A 19,966-nucleotide genomic window follows, 5' to 3' on the forward strand; every position below is an offset into this window, starting at 1 on the left:
TAACGAGCTGTGTGACTTTAAGAATAAACTCCAGTGTTTCTGGATCTGAACTGTCTACATCCATAAAATAAGGAATTAGGCCAACTGATCTCTAAATTCTCTTCATCTTTGAAAGTCTAAGATCCTATGAGTCTAAAAGATCATAAGCTAAAGAACAAACACAATGAGATAAATGCCTCTTTAATTCAGAGGAAAGTTTTTTTAATTTTTTATCTGACCTGAAGACATTAGGGAAGGTTTCTGTCCATTGATTAACCTGAATGTTAATTTCGTTGTCTATTTTATTCATGTTGAGCTTAAAGTATGAGAGAATTAGGAATTTCAGCTTTCATCCTGTACCTTGTTTGAGCGTAAGGACACTCGACCTCCACAACGGGCACAAAACTTGGTTTGGCAATATGAACAGTTATGGCCACATCCATCAGCGAACTTGGTTTTATGGCAGATGCCACAGGTTGGAGCATCACCCTTCTGTTCTTGCTGCTGCTGTGATTCTTCTCCCAACTTCTTTACCTGCTCCTTATACATTTCAAACTGCTGATGAAGTTTTCTGCAGAGAACACAGACAAGAAAAATTTGGTTTCCTGATAGTCTCAAAAAATAATAATAATTACCACAATCTGTGGACACAATTTTATATCTGAAGAATCCGTAAGGTGAGAGTAAAGAATAAAAATTTAACTTTCTGTTGATAGAATAACATCTTTTATGGTGCACAACATTGTAAAAGTGTAACTAGTTCTACCTTCTGATATGCATGCTAATTTGACAAACAGTACAATTAACATACTTCTTTGAAAGGTAATTGTAAAATTTCTACCAACTATCTGCAATATGTTTTCAATCATATACAATGAAATATTTACAATGTTATTTTTCAAGAGTTTGGCTTCAGAAATAGACTGAGCGATATAACTTGCACAAGGAAACCAAAACCTATCAACTTCAAATCACCAAGACAGAATCTCAACTGGAAGGCAATTAAGAATCAAAACAGAGAGGAAAACAGTGGATGAGTGGTCTCACTAACTATCCAAATCTATTCAACAGCCTGGACATTAGTTGGCTGCAAAGATACTGTGAAATATTAGAAGTCTACCAAATAAGGCAGTACAAATAGAAGTAAGGCCTTTACTGATTCTAGTTTAAAATAAATAATGATAAAACTTTTACTATTATCTTTATAAAATTTTAAATGATTAAAACTATAATTTTGATTTACAAATCAAAGTTTCTAGTCAGAACTAATGCTTAGGATTTACAAAGCTTCAAATAATGTCACTCTCATCCTAAAAAGGACAAAAGGCTAAATAATCTACAAAAGCATAACTTCTCTTGATCCCATCAGAGAGTTGAGGGTTATAAGACAAGCAAATAATCTGAACTCCAAGACAAACCCTTCCAAAGAACAAAGGGACACACTATTTCACCTTTGGCAGAGCATAGGAGAAAGAGGTGGCCACCAGACAGTTAAGAGGAAATTCACTGAAATTTTATCTAACAAATTTTAGGTCAAGTGTGGGCTAACATGACAATTTGGAATTGCTCTGGGCCCAGGATCAGAAGCACTCTTCCACATACTGGTTATTCATGAGGAACAATGAGAGCAGGATGTAAGAACATTTAAAGAACCTTTGGGGCGTATATGTACAAATATAACAGAAGTGACTGACTAGTGGCTGCTAGAACATAGGAATTCCCCAGACTGTTTCTCCTAAAAAAGCCAAGGCTGTAAGCCACAGGAAAAGGGAGTAAACTCTGTCATCCCCAGGAGGAAGGCAAAGATCCACTGCAGCTAGGGAAAAGCGTGGGAGGGGAAAAGCCCTCTTCTCATGAAGGAGGGACAGGAAATCATCTTCAGCCAAGATCTTACCCACAGATCAAAGGCTTTTATCACAGACGGAGAGGTAGAAACTCCTGCCCTAAACCATTCAGAGATGATACCAAGCCAACTTCCTTACTTGGGAAAAAGGGAATAAGAACTCTGAGCAGGCCTCATCCCTGAGGCCCTTGTAGACAGAGCCTGTCAAAGATGGAAGATGGAAAACACAGAACAGAACACCTCAACCCTATCACAAGCCGAGTATCAAGAAATAAGCACCAGTATTCTGCTGCTGGGGAATGGGCAAGAACACGGAGAGAGGCGCTCTCCCTGTGTGACGTAAGTGGGTAAGAATAGCTGAAGGGGTAGCAAAACATAAAAAAACAAACAAAAGAAAACAAACTTACAGAACTCTTGCATTCACCCCAAGCAAAAAGCAACAGGAGCTCACTGTTAGAGAAATCTGAAAACAGCAGTGCCCTAAAGATGATGACACAATCCAAACCTATCTGAGCCCCTGACTTGACTAGTGATTTCACACCCCAGTGACTCAGCGGTAAAACATTAGCCTGTAATGCAGGAGACGCATGTTTGATCCCTGGGTCAGGAAGATTCTCTGAAGGAAATGCCAACCCACTCCAGTATTCTTGCCTAGGAAATCCCATAAACAGTGGAGTCTGGTGGGTCACAGTCCATAGAGTCGCAAAGAGTCAGACATGACTTAGCAACTAACAACAACAAAGGGAAAGAATATATGATTATGTCAAAATACGCTGAGAAAGCACCTGAATCAGCAAACTAGGAATAGACAGAAACTTCCTTAACTCAATAACAGTATCCACAAAAGGGTCTACAGCTAACATCATACCGTATTTGAAATACTGAGTGCTTTCCCCCTAAAATCAAGAACAAAGCAAGGTGTTGTCTCTCACTACTCCTAATCAACACCGGACTGGAAATCCTAGCTAATGCATTAAAGCAAGAAAAAAAATAAAAATTAAACCATAGAGGTTGGAAAGGAATATTTTTAAACTGAGCAGATGGCATAATTGTCTATGTATAAAGTCCCAAAGAAACTATAAAAAAAAAACTCCTATAATAGATGAGTCTAGCAAGGTCACAAGATACATGCTCGATATTCAAAAAACAATTGCATTTTTGTATACTAGCAATAGACAGTTGGAAATAAAAAATTTCTAAGTAGTATGCAGGGAGGGGGGATTGGGATGGGGAACACATGTAAATCCATGGCTGGTTCATGTCAGTGTATGGCAAAAACCACTACAATACTGTAAAGTAATTAGCCTCAAACTAATAAAAATAAATGGAAAAAATAAATAAAAGTAGTATGCAATGGCATCAAAAATAAAAGAAAGAAAAGACTAAGGTATTAATCTAGCAAAACATGAGCAGACTTTCTTTGGTAAGAACTATAAAATATTAATAATAAGAATCAAAAGAGATCTAGTTAATAGGAGAAATATTCTATATTAATCATGAGAAGCTTCAGTACTGTTAAGATATCAATTCTCTACAAATTGATTCAATGTCATCTCAAATCACAATCTCAGCAAGAATTCTTTAAACAAATTGACAAGCTAAATCTAAAATTTGTATGGAAAAGCAAAACTCTCAAATTAGGCAACAAATTTTGAAAAAGACAAAGACTGAAAAACAACACTACCTAATTTCAAGACTCACTATAAAAACTACAGGAGTAATCAAATATTGGTAAAGCATAAACATACACAGAATAAAACAGAGTCCTGAACAGTCCCATACTTAAACAGTCAGTACTTTTTTAAAAAGATGCCTAGGTACTCAACAATAAAGAATAGTCCTTTAAAACAACTGAAAATCCATGTGTGGAAATCCATTGTGTAAAAAAATAAACCTCAACCCATACCTCATACCTATATGAAAATTAACTAAATGTATTACAAAACTGTAAACAATAGACTACAGAACTAAATAAAATGACTAAAAGTATAAAACTTGTAGATGAAAACATTGAAGAAAAGTGTGGCCTTGAGGTTCAACAAAGACTCCTTAGTTAGACAAGGTATAGGTTCTAGACCTTCAACAGAATTTAAAAAGCATGAACCAGAAACCTGCCAAAGACAATATGTAAATGAATGAATATAGCTATGCTCAATAAAATATTATTTATGGATGCTGAATCTTGAATTTTATGTCATTTTTATAATCTCAAACTATTATTATTAAAAAAAATTTTTTTTCAACATTTTTTAAATGTAAAAGCCATTCACTGGTTATACAGAAATAGGCAGTGGGCCAGATGTGGCCTGTGGATCACATATTGTCCAATTTTATATTATATGATTTAATTTATGTAACATTCTGAAAAAGACAAAATTATAAGGACAGAAATCAGATCAGTGGTTGCTAGGGAGTGGAGTAGAGCAAGGGAACTGACTACAAATGGGAGCAAGGAACGTTTGGTGGTGAGGAAAATAGCCTATGTCTTGATTATGGTAGTAGATATTACTGTGTATGTTTTCTAGAATTCACTGAAGTGTATGCCTCAAAGGAATGAATTTTACTGGTAATAAATATAACCTCAAATAAGTTTGACTTTTAAAAAACAGTTTCAAACTGCTAACCTATAATCAGTGTGTGTGCTCAGTAGCTCAGCCATGTCCGACTCTTTGCAACCCCATGGACTGTAGCCTGCCAGGCTTCTCTGTCCATGGAATTTTCCAGGCAAGAATACAGTAGCAGGTTGCCATTTCCTAATCCAGGGTATCTTCCTGACCCAGGGATTGGACCCACATCTCTTGCACGTCTTGCATTGGCAGGTGGATTCTTTACCACTGCACAACATGGGAAGCCCCCAACCTAAAGTCAGGAGGTAAATTAAAAATACAGCCATGTAAGTCCTTTTATCTCTGCAACCACAAAAGCATATTTCCATTTTCATGCCTAATATTAATAAACTCAAATAGCTTTGCCACTTTTTTTTTCCCTATAACTTTAGGTAACATACTATTTTTCCCTGATGGTCTTTCACCAGGTTTAAGTGAATCTCTAGTAACACAAAATAAGCATCACTACAAGAGACCTAAGTTCATAAAACATGTACAAGAACAAGCATGATTTTAAGTGGACCATGAATGAGCTCTGCATCAGAGCTTCTCCCACCATTTGGAAGAATCATCTTTCTATGTGTGAGGCGACTATACATGTCTACTGTATATCTGTTTATACACTTATGATCTCTGACATGGTCTTTCATTATTTGGCTGAACCTCTCTGGGAGAAAGAGAAAGAAGAAGAAAATTAGAGCAAATGCTTTGTTTTAGTTCTAGAGGCACTGGAGTACTAGGCAAGTTACCAAGTCAAGTTACACTGGAACAAAAAGTAGAAACCCAGTGAAGCAAACTGTGCTACATAGGGCCTCGAGGGGAATAGAAACCCCAGTTTTCACACACAGGGAGAAGGCCAGTAACGTAAGCAGAGAAATCAGGAATTATGTATCCCAAAGTGCTAGATTAGAGCTATTGAAATGGCTCTTACAATAAGAACTGTAAGAACTGAACTCAGTCCCTGAGACTGTAGCATTATTGGGGCTGTGGGATGGGATCAAATCTTTCCTGTTGTAGGGAGCAGAGAGAGAGAGAAGTCAAAAGTTCAGATAGGACTAATCTACAATAGTTTGAGGAGGTAAGAGAGGACTTTTAGAGAGGTGTTTTTTTTTTTTTTTTTTTTTTTGGTAGTCATACTTCCAGTCCTATAAAATGAGAAACTACCATATGTAGAAGCGATGGTGTACAAGCAGATTCAAGAGCTCAATCATGTTCCTTGCCAAAGAGATCATTTTTCCCCTTCCCATTTATACATAGGCCAAATTCTATCTCTGCTTCCTCACCCCAGTCACTCTTCAACCAACCTAATCTGGTTTCCAGTCTACTTCTTAATCCTCACAAAGTTTACCAATGGCCTCCCTGTACCTAAAACTAATGGACAAATTTTTTAGTCTCCGTCTTACTGGGTTCTCAACAGTACTTGAAATTATGTTCACTGCCCACTTGGCTTTCAATATATTTTTCTGGTTTTCTTATTTCTCTAGCCTTTCATGCTCTTTTTCCTTTGAAGGTCAAGACTCAGCCCTCTCTTCTCTTTTAATTCTGTGTCTTCTTAGGCAGTGTTACCCATGGCTGACTTCACTTTTCTCCTACATAAAAATGTAAATCCTCAGCTCAGACTTCTCCTCTGAGCTTCAATATTCAATTGCCTACTTCACATCTGTATTAGGAAGTCTCGACACCACTTGAATCTCAGTGCATATCAATGTGAATTCATAATTTTTCTATTAAGTCAAATTCCCTTCCAGTATTTCCTATTTCAATAAACTGTGACACCATTTAATCATGCAGGCCTGAAATATAGAATTATTCTAGAAATACCCTTCTCCTTCAAATGCATAATTAATCTATCATGAAGTCCTTTCAATTTGACTTCTTAAATGTGTCCTAAATCCTTCCACTCGTCTCTATATCCACGGTCAACACCATAGGCCTTGTTATCATCAACGCCCACCTGGCCTCCTGGCTGGCTACTCACATTCATACTTCTCCCCTTCTGCATACTATAGAAAAAGTATCTTGTCATCTCACTGCTTAAAATACTCTAATGGCTTCTGATTGCTTTCAAGAAAACGAAAAAACTTCTTATCAAGTCTTACAAAGTCTTAATGTTCGCCCACACATTCACCTCTTCAACCTCATTTTTTGCACTACTTCTTTCCCTTCTTTCTGCTAAAGCTACTCATCCTTTAGACTCACTATGGTGCATCTCATTAGAGGATGTATTTTATACATCCTCCTGCCTCCTCCCAGAATAGATTGCAACACATGCCTTTTTTTCTTTCTCTCTTTTTAAAGCTTAGTTATCCAAAATAGAGTTGATCATGAGGTTGGCTTCGCTGATTCATGCTTGGCTCCCATTTTAATTAATTGTTTTCCCCTTCCCCAATGTGACTTCCCTTCCCTCAGGAACCAGTCTTTAAATTTTTCTAGTAAAACCTAAATAGACTATAGCCAATATGCCTGTGGCTTATTTTGTATCAGATACATAGGTATTATTATAAATATTCTACTATTATTCCTATTCTACAGAGCGGCTATTTTTACTTAAAATCACACTGCTAGTAAGTAAAGCCAGATCCAAATTCAGCTGTAGAATCAGAGTGCTAACCACTAGAAGCTCACACTTGAATGGAGATATAATTTTCCCTATTTACATTTTATTCATCCCTTTATTTTTTAAAAGTTAGCACTTTATTCTAAAAAAGAATAAACCTAATATGCATAACTGAATCACTGTGCTGTATGCCTGAAACAAACATGAATTCACAGTGCTCCCCACGGTTGCATTACTGTCTGGACTCCACTTCCTACCAGATCAGAGGTGACACTGACCCTCATAGGAGCATGAACTGGAACGCAAAAGTCAAGGTAGAAAATCATGAGTGAAGTGAAGTTGCTCAGTTGTGTCCGACTCTTTGAGACCCCGTGGACTGTAGCCTGCCAGGCTCCTCCATCCATGGGATTTTCCAGGCAAGAAGACTGGAGTGGGTTGCCATTTCCTTCTCCAGGGGGAATATCATGAGACTGGCACAAAATAGAAATAAAGTGCACAATAAATGTAATGTGCTTGAATCTCGCAAAACCATCCCCCCACCACCCAGTCCATGGAAAAATTGTCTTCCACAAAACCAGTCCCTAGTGCTGAAAAATGATGAGGACCGCTGCTCTGTAATATTTTGTCAGCCAAAAAATTCGTTTGGGTTTTTCCATAACATCTCACAGATGAATGAACTTTTTGGCCAACCCAGTATTTCCAATAAGTTATAATATTTCTGTAATGACATATTTACAAACACATACATGTTTTTCTCTGAGACATGTATGCAAGAATATAATAGATATACTGAAGTTCAGTAAATACTTCTAAACTTCCTTCTCAAATGGCTTAACTCAGCACAACTGCAAGCAGGGTATGACGGTCCCAGTTTTCTCTTATCCTTGCCAATATGTGATATTATTCAACTTACAAAATTGTACAGCTTGGGTATATGAAATGTTTCATTTTTTTTAGTTCATGTTTTTCTGACTCTTAATGAAGTTCAGCCACCAGTTGGACTGCCTCACCTATAAACTACCTACTCATGCCATCCTTTACCAAAACTCTACTGGATTCCCTGGGGGCCTTTTTTGTTTGTTTTGCTGATTTGTAGAAGAACTTTGTATAGCCTGTATGCTAATTCTTTATAAATTGAGCATAGCAAAAGTTCTAGTCTGACAAATAACTGCTAATTCTTTGTTAAGCAGAATTCTTTAATTTTGATGCATTCCAATACATCAGTTTCCCCCTGTATGGTTTGTGGTTTTGATGGCCGGCTATAAAAAAAATTCTTACTTACCCCTAAGTCAGTCACAAAAAAAATTCTATAATTTCTTTTAGGATCTTTATAATTTTGCCTCTCACATTTAGGCTTTTAATCGATCTAAAGTTTATTTTTATATGTAATATGGTTCACGAATTTGATTTCAATCTTTTTCACATAGTCTATTTTCCTGGTACCATTAAATAGCCCATCCTTTCTTCCACTGATTTGTAATAGCAGTCTATCATATACTTAGTTTCTACATATGCAATGGTCTATTTACAGAGGTTATATTTTGTTTCATTGGTTTTTGGTTTGTTCCTACTCCAAAACAACATTGTTAGAATCCAAACTCCAAATATAATGAAAGGTATAAAAGATCTTAAGAATATAAACATATATTTAAGCTTATAAATATAAATATAATGGTAAATATGTAATTTCCAGATGGTAGATATTGTAGGCCTTGTGGATCTGTCACAGTTACTCAACTTTGCCAAAGAGATGTGAGAATAGTCACAGAAAAGCAAACAAATAAATGAGCCTGACTGTGTTCCAATAAAAGTTTATTTACAGAAACAGGCAATGGGCAGGATTTGACCTACAGGTCATATTTTATAGATCGCTGATATAAAGAGTCAAAGATAATACTCATATTTAATTTAAAATTTTTCTTACAAACAAATATTTAAAAGATATATCAATTTAGAAATAGTTTTTTCCACTTTGTTAACTCAAAAAGCTATTTCATCCACATTTTTCATGCCTATTTTCTCCATCCTCACCAAAGCAACTCATTGAATTCAATGTTTTCAAAAGTAATTTCTTCATTTTGAGTTCTTTAAGAAACAGACATTATTCAATCTGTTAGCTCCCAGTAATCCTGCTGTTCCTGGTAATTTTATGCCCAGTCACATAGATTTTTGTTGCTGTTGTTGTTTTCCCATTCATCTTTTGGGGGGGTTTCCATGATTTATGTAACACTGACTTTCGTCAGATGATGAGTTTTAAGTTGTGCTTTCTATAAGCTCATGGCATACAGTTATAGAATGTAATCATTAAATGCAGTCACACACATTACAGAGTGCTTTTCAAACAGCAGAGTGCAACCCAATACAAGGACATAAAATAAATTTAGCAAGCCAAGACTCACAGTTTAATGAACGAGATCAAAGCATTGGAAAGAGTGCACTATTTCTTATAAATCTTACTTCTATTACATATATATGTATGTAGGTATGTGTATCCTGGGTTATAGAGCAAAATATATTTTTTATGAATGGAAGCTTTTTAAAAAAAAGTATGAAAGTCACTGCTTTACTAATCAGCTGAGAGAAAGGACTAATGTCCTTTTATAATAAAAGAATAAAAACATAGGTCATACAGCTGGCCATCCCAGTCACATACCAAGTCCCTCCTCTGAATTTTTAAATAGCTGCCTAAGTGACTATGACAAATGTAATATGTTTCTAAAATACAGATCTGATCATACCATCCTATTCCTCTGCCTGGAATGTCTTTCTCTCTTTCTTGGCCAGATACAGAGGCACTGAAATTCAAACAGTAGGGCACGGAAAGAAACAGTACCTATAGTATCATCAAATAAATAAGGGAAACTAGAGACTATGTCCATACATAGTACAGACATAGTAACTAGACTTAATGTAAAACATTAAGTCTAGTTACTATGTCTGTCTGTATCTGGCCAAGAAAGAGAGAAAGACATTCCAGGCAGAGGAATAGGATGGTATGATCAGATCTGTATTTAGAGCTGAAGTACTTCCCTGTTCCAAATAACTGCAAAATTTTCCAAATAATATGAGAAATAATGGCATCAGAATTATTATACTACTTATAAGTATTATAGTATTGTTATAGCATTATACTGTAAGCATTATACTACTTATATTATTACACTACTCATAGCCAAAAGTTGAAAATAACCCCAGTGCACAGAAATAGTAAAACATAAATAAATTGCAATATATTGAAATACTAGAGTGCCATACAGTCATGAGAATGAATGAAATACAACTAGATGCAATCATATGATTGGATCTTACAAACACATTAAACAAAATATTATAGACACAATATACCATATGATTCTATTTGTTTGAAGTCTAAATATAAATAGACAAAATATTATGTGGTATTAAAAAAATTCAAGTTAAAAGTCACTCCCAGAGGTGGGAGAGAGCCCTCCCTGGAAGAGAGCATGAGAAAGAGATCCTGGAAGTATGGTAATGTTCTGCTTTTTGCGTTCAGTGATGATTTCCAGATATATTCACTGTCTGGCAATTCAGTGAGCTGTATATTTTCAAACTGTGCACTTATCATTACATATACTATGTTTTAATAAAAACTTTACTTAGCAGTAAGCACTTTGGTACTTTTATCAATTTTTCTAAATGCACTTTCTGAGCAAGTGATCTATCATCATCATTTTTCTTTATTTACTGATCCCCTTTTTTTTTTTCTTGAGCCAAAAGGAATTTAAGGCAGTTCTAACCTAAGGTACATGACAGACGTAGTCAATTTTAGACCACTCAGGTTGAAGAATACCTATGTTGGACCTGGAAACATATTTATGTGCAGAAACTGCTTTCACTATGTCACAAGTTCGTGTCAACTGCTTTCACCAGTCAAGCACCAGTAGCTTACAAGAGAACATCTTTGTCCATATCATCCTCAATCTTCAGAAAAATTAGAAAAATACAAGTGGAACTTTTTAAGTAAGTGAAAGTGAAGTCACTCAGTCGTGTCCGACTCTTGGGGACCCCACGGACTGTAACCCACCAGGCTCCCCCATCCATGAGATTCTCCAGGCAAGAGTACTGGAGTGGGTTGCCATTGCCTTCTCCAGGTTTTTAAGTAAAATTAACAGTACTTTCAATGACCCTTCAATTTCCATTGTCATTAGCCTTCAAAACAATAAAAATCAATTTTGAGGCAGATCCATCAGCTTTCTCTTATAACATAATAATAAGCTGCCCACGCATTAAGAAATTTCACTTTTGACCCTAAAATCAGCCCTACTGCAAGTTAACATGATTAAGCAAAGGGATCAGGTTATACACTTAGTCTTATTAACAACAGGTATAAGCAAGATTTCCAAAACATCCTTCTAAGGGATAGTCTATGACATGAAATCTACAAATTTCATCTTCTGAAGAGAAAGGAGAGAAAAACTACCTCAGGGTTATGATGGAAAAGACTGTAATAAGTCACATTAACAATTAGCACTTCAGCAAAAGCCTCAAAAATGTTGATCCTTAGATTCATGTTTCACAGCTAAAAAGACATAAACAATTTTGCATGAACTGTTGGAAATCTGCTCTGTCAAGAGACCTTAAATAAAAGAGTCTTAAAATTCTCCCAGAAATAAATAGTCTTTGAGAGAGAAAGAGCTAACCAACTCTTGGATCAAGCAGATAACACACCAAAATAGACAGCTTCCCTCCAAGAACAGAAGAATGATTTTCTAGTATCTCTGTTCCTCCTTTTAAAAATTACTTTGTTAACTGTTTGTCTTATTTATTATTGTTCCTCGGAATCTCTAATGTTCAAATAAGGGTGTCTCAGTACGTTTTCATATACTTTCACTGTTAACCCATTTTTAATCTCCTTTCACTTCCACCTGCGTATGTGCAGCCTCAGTTGTGTCTGACTCTTTGCAACCCCAGGGACTGTAGCCCTCCAGGCTCCTGCCACCTAGGAGAATGCAAAAATTCTCCTTGTAATCCCACTGACAAAATTGTATAGGTACTCCTTCAAACACTATATACCATTAATTTCCTTCCTGTGAGAGGATACTTCTGTATTTGAATTTTCTTCACGTTATTAACCTTAACTTTCAGTACTGTACAAATTAGACCTTGATCTCAAATCATTACAGCAGTTTCAGATAAACCAAGAGTACTAAGAGTGGGGACTGGAGTTGTCTTTGCTACAGCAGCATTCTTTTGGCAAGTTTTTATCTTTTGGCATTCAGAAATTTCCACCTCATTGCAAAAAATGAGAATCAAACGAAAACTAACTGCAGTTGATATTACTGTGTGGGTTCAATCACTTCAATTGTGGCTGACTCTTTTGCAACCCCATGGACTATAGCCCCCCAGGCTCCTCTGTCCATGGGATTCTCCAGGCAGGAATACTGGAGTGGGTTGCCAATCCCTCCTCCAGGGGATCTTCCTGACCCAGGTATCGAACCTGTGTCTCCTGTATCTCCTGCATTGCAGGTGGATTCTTTACCCACTTAGCCACCTGGGAAGCAGTCGATGCTACTAGTGCTCACTATATATAGAGTTGCCTCTCTTCATGAGGACATGGACCTTCTAGATTTCCTTTCAGCTAGTTAAGAGCCTTGTGACCAGCTTTGGGCAAGGAACTGTGAGTAAAGGTAACCTACCTCACTTCCTGTCTTACATAATTAAGAATGAATGTGAGTTCTCCCATCTCTCTCTCTCGCTCAGATGCAGCAATCTTAATAGCTATGTGTTCTAATTGGCTTGCCAACAAGACAGAATCAGCCTGGATTGCTAAACTGCCACATGGAAGAGAATTCTAGAATCCCATAAGTAAGTCTTAAATCTTTTCATGGGCTAGTGCCCCTGGGCTATGACTGTCACAAATGCTTCTCAGCTTTTTTTTCCCCTTTTGGAGAAACAGGAAGTTTAGAGAGGACTGTAATTAGGTATTTCTCCACTCTCATGTTAGTTGGGCTCTGGTTAAGTAGTTTCCTTTCAGAATGAAAATCTCTAGGAATATGTCAAAAATGGTTACTTATCCCATCCACTGCTGGAAGTATGAGAGAATTTTTCACTGAGCTTGCGAATTTGGTAGAGTTCATGGAGGGCTTCCCCGGTGGCTCAGCTGGTAAAGAATCCACCTGCAATGCAGGAGAGCTGGGTTCGATCCCTGGGTTGGGAAGATCCCCTGGAGAAGGAACGGCTACCCACTCCAGTATTCGGGCCTGGAGAATCCTATGGACTATATAGTCCATGGAATCACAAAGAGTGGGACACAACTGAGCAGCTTTCACTTTCTTGGGCTTCCCTGGTAGCTCAGCTGGTAAAGAATCCACTTGCAATGCAGGAGACCCAAGTTCGATTCCTGGGAAGGGAAGATCCACTGGTGAAGGGGTAGGCTAACCACTCCAGTATTCTAGGGCTTCCCTGGTGGCTCAGCTGGTAAAGAATCAGCCTGCAATGTGGGAGATCTGGGTTCCATCCCTAGGTTGGGAAAATCCCCTGAAGAAGGAATGGCTACCCACTCCAGTATTCTGGCCTGGAGAATTCCATGGACTGTATAGTCCACGGACTCGAAAAGAATCAGACACAACTGAGCGACTTTCACTTTTACTTTCATGGAAGTAAAACTCATAAAACTAGGGTGGGGGCTCCCCGAAGGCTGGACTTCTAGGAATTTTTAACTCCTAAGTTAGTCTACTCTCAGATTCCGTATTTCAACAATTTCCTACCAGTTCTTGGCCCCAGTGGGTTCTACTCCTAGAAATTCTATTTACCTCTCCTTTCAGTTGTCAGGGCACTGATTTGTCCCGTGACCTCACTTTTCTGGTGGATCAAAGAAGAGTTGGTTTTCAGTTTGTTCAGTTTATCCAGCTCTTTTCTTGTAAGGACAGGAGTGACAGTTTCCAAATTCTTTGTATATCAAGGAGGAAACCGGAAGTCTCCACAATATTGTTTTTAATTACTTATCAAGATGTTTGAATGTCAAACCTTTGAGAGCAGGAACCATAGTCCTTTATCCCTGGATTCCTAGTAACCTGAATTGTTCTGGGCTCAGTCTTGGACATTCTTATCTGCTCTTCATCACACATTCTCTCTCTGGGTCAGCTTATCTACTCTCCTAGCTTTATACACCATACTGACAACTCCAAAAGTTTTACCTCCAGCTAATCCATATCCTTCCTTCAAAGTTGGTTGACTTATTAGCATCTTAGACTTTTAAAATTTAAAACTTCAGTTTTAATTTCTACTTCTAACCTGTTCATCCTTTCTGCTTTTTGATCATAGTAAATGATATTACCACCCAATAAATTCTTCCAGTCAGAAATCTAGCAGTCCTCTTTGATTCTTTCATCTTCCTTACTAACTTCCTCTAAATATACTCCACTAACAAATTACGTCATTTCAACCCCCAAATATATCCCCAATCCACTTCCCTCCATCTTCAGTGTAATCAACCTGGTCCAAGCCATCATAATCTCTAGCCAAGTCCTTCACAAAAGACTCCTTGCTACTCTCTCAACCTCCATCCTCACGCACGCTATCCACAGAACAGCGAGATTGACTCAGATCTAAACTCCTCCTTCTCCAGAGAAACACTGCCCTGTCTGAGTTCTACACCTGGTCTCGTACTCCCTCTTGTACACTATATTCCAGCCACACTAGTCTTCTTCCTGTCTCTCAAACCCTTCTCTACTTAAAAACTTCCACCTGTGATGTTCCCTAAGCTTAAAAAATTCTTCCCCTTACCATTTTTTTCCTATCAAAATACCTCATTCTCAAAGAGAATCGATTACTATATTAAGTGACCATCTCATTCTGATTCACATTTTAGGTTTTCCTGCTATTTTAAAAGTGCATTTATTATTTAACATGTCACAACCTGAATAAAACATGAACGTTCAAAATCAAACTAATCCAATTGGTTAGTTTAATTAATTTGTATTTAATTAATTTGTATTTTTGATACTAAGTTACATACTGGGAGCACCAAGTTACAATAACAGTTGCATTAAAAATCATTTATATTTTTTCCGAGTATACCCTTTTTAATTATCCAAACACTTGTTTTACACTCTACATATAATGTATATTACATTGCCTTACAGGCAATAACATTTTGATATTAAAACAAAAAAGCAGTGAAAGAAAGAAAAGAATTTAAAATTATTTAATTTGTATATTAGGCAATTTCTGCAAAGGCTGAATGAACTGACAACTGAAAATCAACCCAATCCATTTTCTATACTTCAATATTCATGAAAAGTCAAAGCTGGATACGTTATTCTACTTACACCTACATTTTCACATGAAATACCCAAATCAAAATTAAATTACATTCAAAATCCAAAATTACATTCCTGTTACATTTTTTAAAAACACTTATGAAATAAACAAACTTCAAAATTACAGACTTCAAAGAACCTACATCATTAAACTTTTAAATAATCACAACATGGGATTTATAGAAATTCATTAAAATGAAATTACTATTCAGGAAATATTAGATTTTCAATACTGAGAGAATACTTACTCTACTGTGAAAATGTTTATACAAAATATGAAAAGCATAAGTTGTACTTTCTGACATTTACAAATTAAAATAAATACCTAGAATACAACACTCCAAAATAATTTAATAAGTAAGTGAACAAGCAGATTGGATGCTATCCCATTCAAACGGTAGTCGAAAAGAGAAACCTTCAGATGACTCAGAAATAAGAAATCCTAGACTCTGATTGAAAAGAAGATGAATTAAAGAAGATTGAGAAGAAACCCTCATCTGTAGATCAGAAAGATAAAAGGAAAGCTACTAAAAAATTATGTATCGGAAATCTTTAGCACAGTAAGACTGCAAGATGAAGAAAGTAACTATTAAGAGAACCTATTAGTTCTGATTTTTTTAAACTGTATAGGTCACAGAATAAGAAGAATGAATTAGTTGTCCAAGAAACTTTAATGGAAATTATGTTTATTAATATAGAATTAATTTTTAAAACATCACAAAGTACTAGTCTCTTCTACAATATTCCCAGCCAAAAATCAAAGCAAATTGTATTATTTTTATTTTGAAATAAAGCTATTTCATTTCAAATATGCCTTGATCTTTGCTTATGCCAATCAAATGTCATTTGTTTCAGTAATTAGAAATCACTTTTTAAGGTTACTAACAAAATATCTATTTTATTTAATATCTACTGTAATCTACTAAATAATCTAATTTAATCTTGATTATTTTCTAAAACATACAAAGAAGACACATAACTGACATCATTTTAAATTGAGACAAAGTTGCATCCAATTATACTTTGCTATTGATTTTACTATATCACCATGTTTCAGTGCCTTAGAGAAAAATCAGCAAAACAATAATATTTTGTGCAATTTTAACACAATTTTTGCTAATTAGAGAAATTATTTTTATTCCTTGGAACACATTATTTTTATACTGTAAGAGGATAAAATATATAAAATGAGTTGTGAAGACACATTTATTGAGTTCTTACTGTGGATCAGGCATTCTGCTAGATGTCAAAGATAAAATGTAGACAAGACAAACATAGGTCTTGATTTCAACTGGCTTAAACATAGCAACAGTTTCAACTATACTACTACATTTTCAACTATACATCTACATTATCAACTATTAGGAGGAGCATATCACAATATAGTTTTCTACTTCAATTGAAACTGAAACTCTGACAAAATTTAAAATAAAATGCATACAAGATAACAAAAAATGGATGAAGGAATACCCTCAACAATAGCAAAACAAGGTTTCGATTAAAGGCAAAAATATTAATGTTTTTCTGAATGTTTCATCTTAAGGTTTCTGGTAGTTCTCTCATAGAGCTCATGTCACTTTTCAATCTGCCCATTCCTACAACCAAACCATCTTCTCCAAAGACATAATTCCTACTTTTAGAAAGCACAGAGGCTGACTGGTAACAGCATTTCTGAGTAAGATGGCAATTATCATGGGGAGAGAGGAACTTATATCTATGCAATCTTTCTCACATTCTCCGAGTAACTTCCACTTTACAACATAAATAATATTTCTTGCACAAAGTTAAAAAGATACAAGTATGAACAACATTTTAAAGAATATGTTTCAACCTAGAAATAACTGAAATAAATGGAATTGACATATTTTAATGTTTCGGACCAATGTGAGAATAAATTGCTACATTTCTCAAATTATGTTTCATAATCTAATGAAATGTTCAGTGAAAACAGGATTTAGTAGTCACATAAATTTAGTTAAGATTATATGTTCTAAGTAACACCTTTGGAGCATATTTAGATACTCAGAAGTATTACAATAAAGAAATTCTCCTAGCCTTTAAAAAAAAAAACCTGTATAAACTTGAACAAAGATTGAATCGGGAGCGGGGGGGTGGGGGGGGGATGGGGGTGGCGGTAAATACATCTTATGTTCAGGAATTATCTTTGAAAGAAACATGTTTTGGAATATATTGCATTATTGGAGATAATATTTTACTGGGTAAACACAGATAATGTAATTTACATTAAAGCTGAGGAGAGAATTACCTCTTTATTCTTACTACCCTATAAATTATCCTTGTTTTCTTTTAATATTTCTATGGAATATGAAGTATAAAAGGTGAAAATATCATATTCATAATCTAACAGTGTTCATTTTTGAGGAATGCTATTTCTAGGGCTGTATTTTAATACCTACTCTTCAGTATGTTATGCTATCAGAGATAATATTTAGTCTGTGCAGATCAGCTTACTTACGTCTGGGGCTCCTTTTCATTTTGTTGTTTTTGCTGGGGCTGAAGAACGTTATTTACCAGTTCAGTGATCCCACTAAAGGGAAACCACCTGTTTAAATAAGCAAATAATGTGACTGAACAACCAAATGAATAAAACAACTATAGGTCAAATGTTTTCTTATCCATACTAATAAAAATACACAGCACAGAAGCTACAGCCAATGGAAATATGAGCTTCAATTATCACCCAGGCAGTCAGAATATAGGGAAATTAAATTTGAACACTTAACCAGTCCACAAGCAGGCAGCAAAAAACTACATCTAGTCAGTGTATGGATGAAGTAAGAAGCTGCGGGCAGCTCTCTTACAAGCCAGAGTCAGAAAGCAGAAGACACACTAGCTGCAGCCTATCCAGTATTAGTGTGAGCTAATACCATCCAAGGTGCAGAAAGCAGAATGTGGCAAAGGTACAGAAGTCAAGCCTACTGAACTCAATACGTTTACTTACTGTGTCGTCTGTGGTTTGTGTTCTTCTTTGACCCTAAAAAGATAAGTTTGCACAACTGAGTGCACTGTACTAGGAAGAAATTTCTATCTACAGATCTGTGGTCATATAAAAATGAAAAATGGGGTCTGTTACATAGAAAAGCTTAATGCTTTCCACATATTTGAATTATACATCTGAATTAGTATGACACAAAAAGGAAAAGTTGAATCGTTTGTTTTATTAGAGGGCTAATATTAAAATTCTTCTGCTGTCTTAATGATTCCATGATTTGTCCTCAAGTTTTCTGCATACTTGTATTAATACTGAAACTGAAGCATTTAAAATAAAGTATTATATTAAATACAGTTACATTTGGTCTACTGAAGATGAACAGATTTCCTCTTTATTTTAAAATTTCTTCCTTAATATAATTGAAGGTATAAATATTTTAAGTAAAATTTAAAGTTTTATAAATGTATTTTAAAAGCCTTCCAAATGGATTTATTTACTTCACAAAGCAGCAGATAAAGAAGTTGGGGAGTCATGCATCCAATATACCTAAAAATAGCTACTAAGATAATTATGTGTATTAAATTTAAAATATTCATAAGCTAAAGTAAATTATTCATAAAACTATAAAAGACTAAAAATGCATTTACCCTATAATCAACTCAGTGCTTCACTGTTTAGCTGGACATTTAAAAGTAGAGAAAGCTAAAACACAAGGATAGAGATGCCTCTGAAATGTGGTTTCCCACACTTTGCCTGGGACTGGTCCTAAGAGGGAAACCTGTGATAAGTGATCAGTTGATTAATTTGTACTATCCCGAAGAAAGACTAAGAATTGGTAACTAAAATGGATCCCTAGAATCTAGGACTTTCATTAGGAAACTATATTAACACTGTAAATTAAATTCTTTTAAAATTAAATTGATTTTTTCCAGTGTGTTTTTATTTTAAATGATCTAATGATTTAATGAAAGGGTATACCTTTATACATTTTTGAGTATCAATGAATATAATTGGTATTTATATATCTCTATATTAACTAAAAAGAATTTCTTCTGTTCTGTACAACAGTTTTAGCCTAGAGCTAAGGCGACATCATTTAGTATTTAAATAGAGAGATAACGGAATACTAATAAGGGATTATATTTAGCACCAAATATACAAGCAAATAAATACAAGCAAACTATAGTGACAATGGATTCTACCTAGAAAACTTATCATTGTATTTCTTTGAGAATAAGGCATAAAAATCTCTTAATGTTTTAGAACAAAATAGGTCCTATATAAGAAAATTTACCAAACCAGCTTATCAAAATGGGGAACAATTCAAGATGATCCTTCACCAAATAATATGTATGTTAAAAACAAAAACATTAAATTCATGAAAGAGGAGAAGATATCTGAAGACATCCTAGGTGATTCTCTACAAGAAATCATATTTGCTCTTAATTAGTGATAAAGTTTTTATCACAAACAAATTTATATTAATTATAAATCAGTTTCTAATTTTAAAACATAAGTTGAAATAATTAACAGACATAAAATGTAAATTACCAATTCAGAAATTTTTTATGGGCTTTGTAAAATACAAGTGAAATATACAAACATTTGCATTAGCTTCCCAAATAAAATATGTATCACAAGCATAGCAGTATAAATATTTATCATCTTTAAATACAATCAAGAGTATAAAATTACCCTTCTTTTGTCCAATATTTTAGATGAAATCAAACCTCAAGAGTATCTATC

The 19,966-nt window shown here is 35.2% G+C and overlaps 1 protein-coding gene across 5 annotated transcripts in view; it reads right to left on the reverse strand.

Annotated features, from left to right (window-relative positions):
* The window catches only part of RIMS2 (regulating synaptic membrane exocytosis 2), a 599,507-nt gene that overhangs the window by 477,106 nt on the left and 102,435 nt on the right, over positions 1-19,966 (reverse strand). For 4 of the 5 annotated variants that reach the window (XM_061123620.1, XM_061123618.1, XM_061123617.1 and 1 more), the window contains exons 2-4: positions 18,230-18,262; positions 17,744-17,830; positions 340-550 (exon numbers count right to left, since the gene is read on the reverse strand). In XM_061123620.1, coding sequence (XP_060979603.1) covers positions 340-550; positions 17,744-17,830; positions 18,230-18,262 — 331 coding nt within the window. The remainder of the gene's footprint in view (positions 1-339; positions 551-17,743; positions 17,831-18,229; positions 18,263-19,966) is intronic. The other variant, XM_061123619.1, reaches the window with a different exon arrangement.

The sequence above is a fragment of the Dama dama genome, chromosome 21, assembly GCF_033118175.1.
Source record: "Dama dama isolate Ldn47 chromosome 21, ASM3311817v1, whole genome shotgun sequence".
NCBI lineage: Eukaryota > Metazoa > Chordata > Mammalia > Artiodactyla > Cervidae > Dama > Dama dama.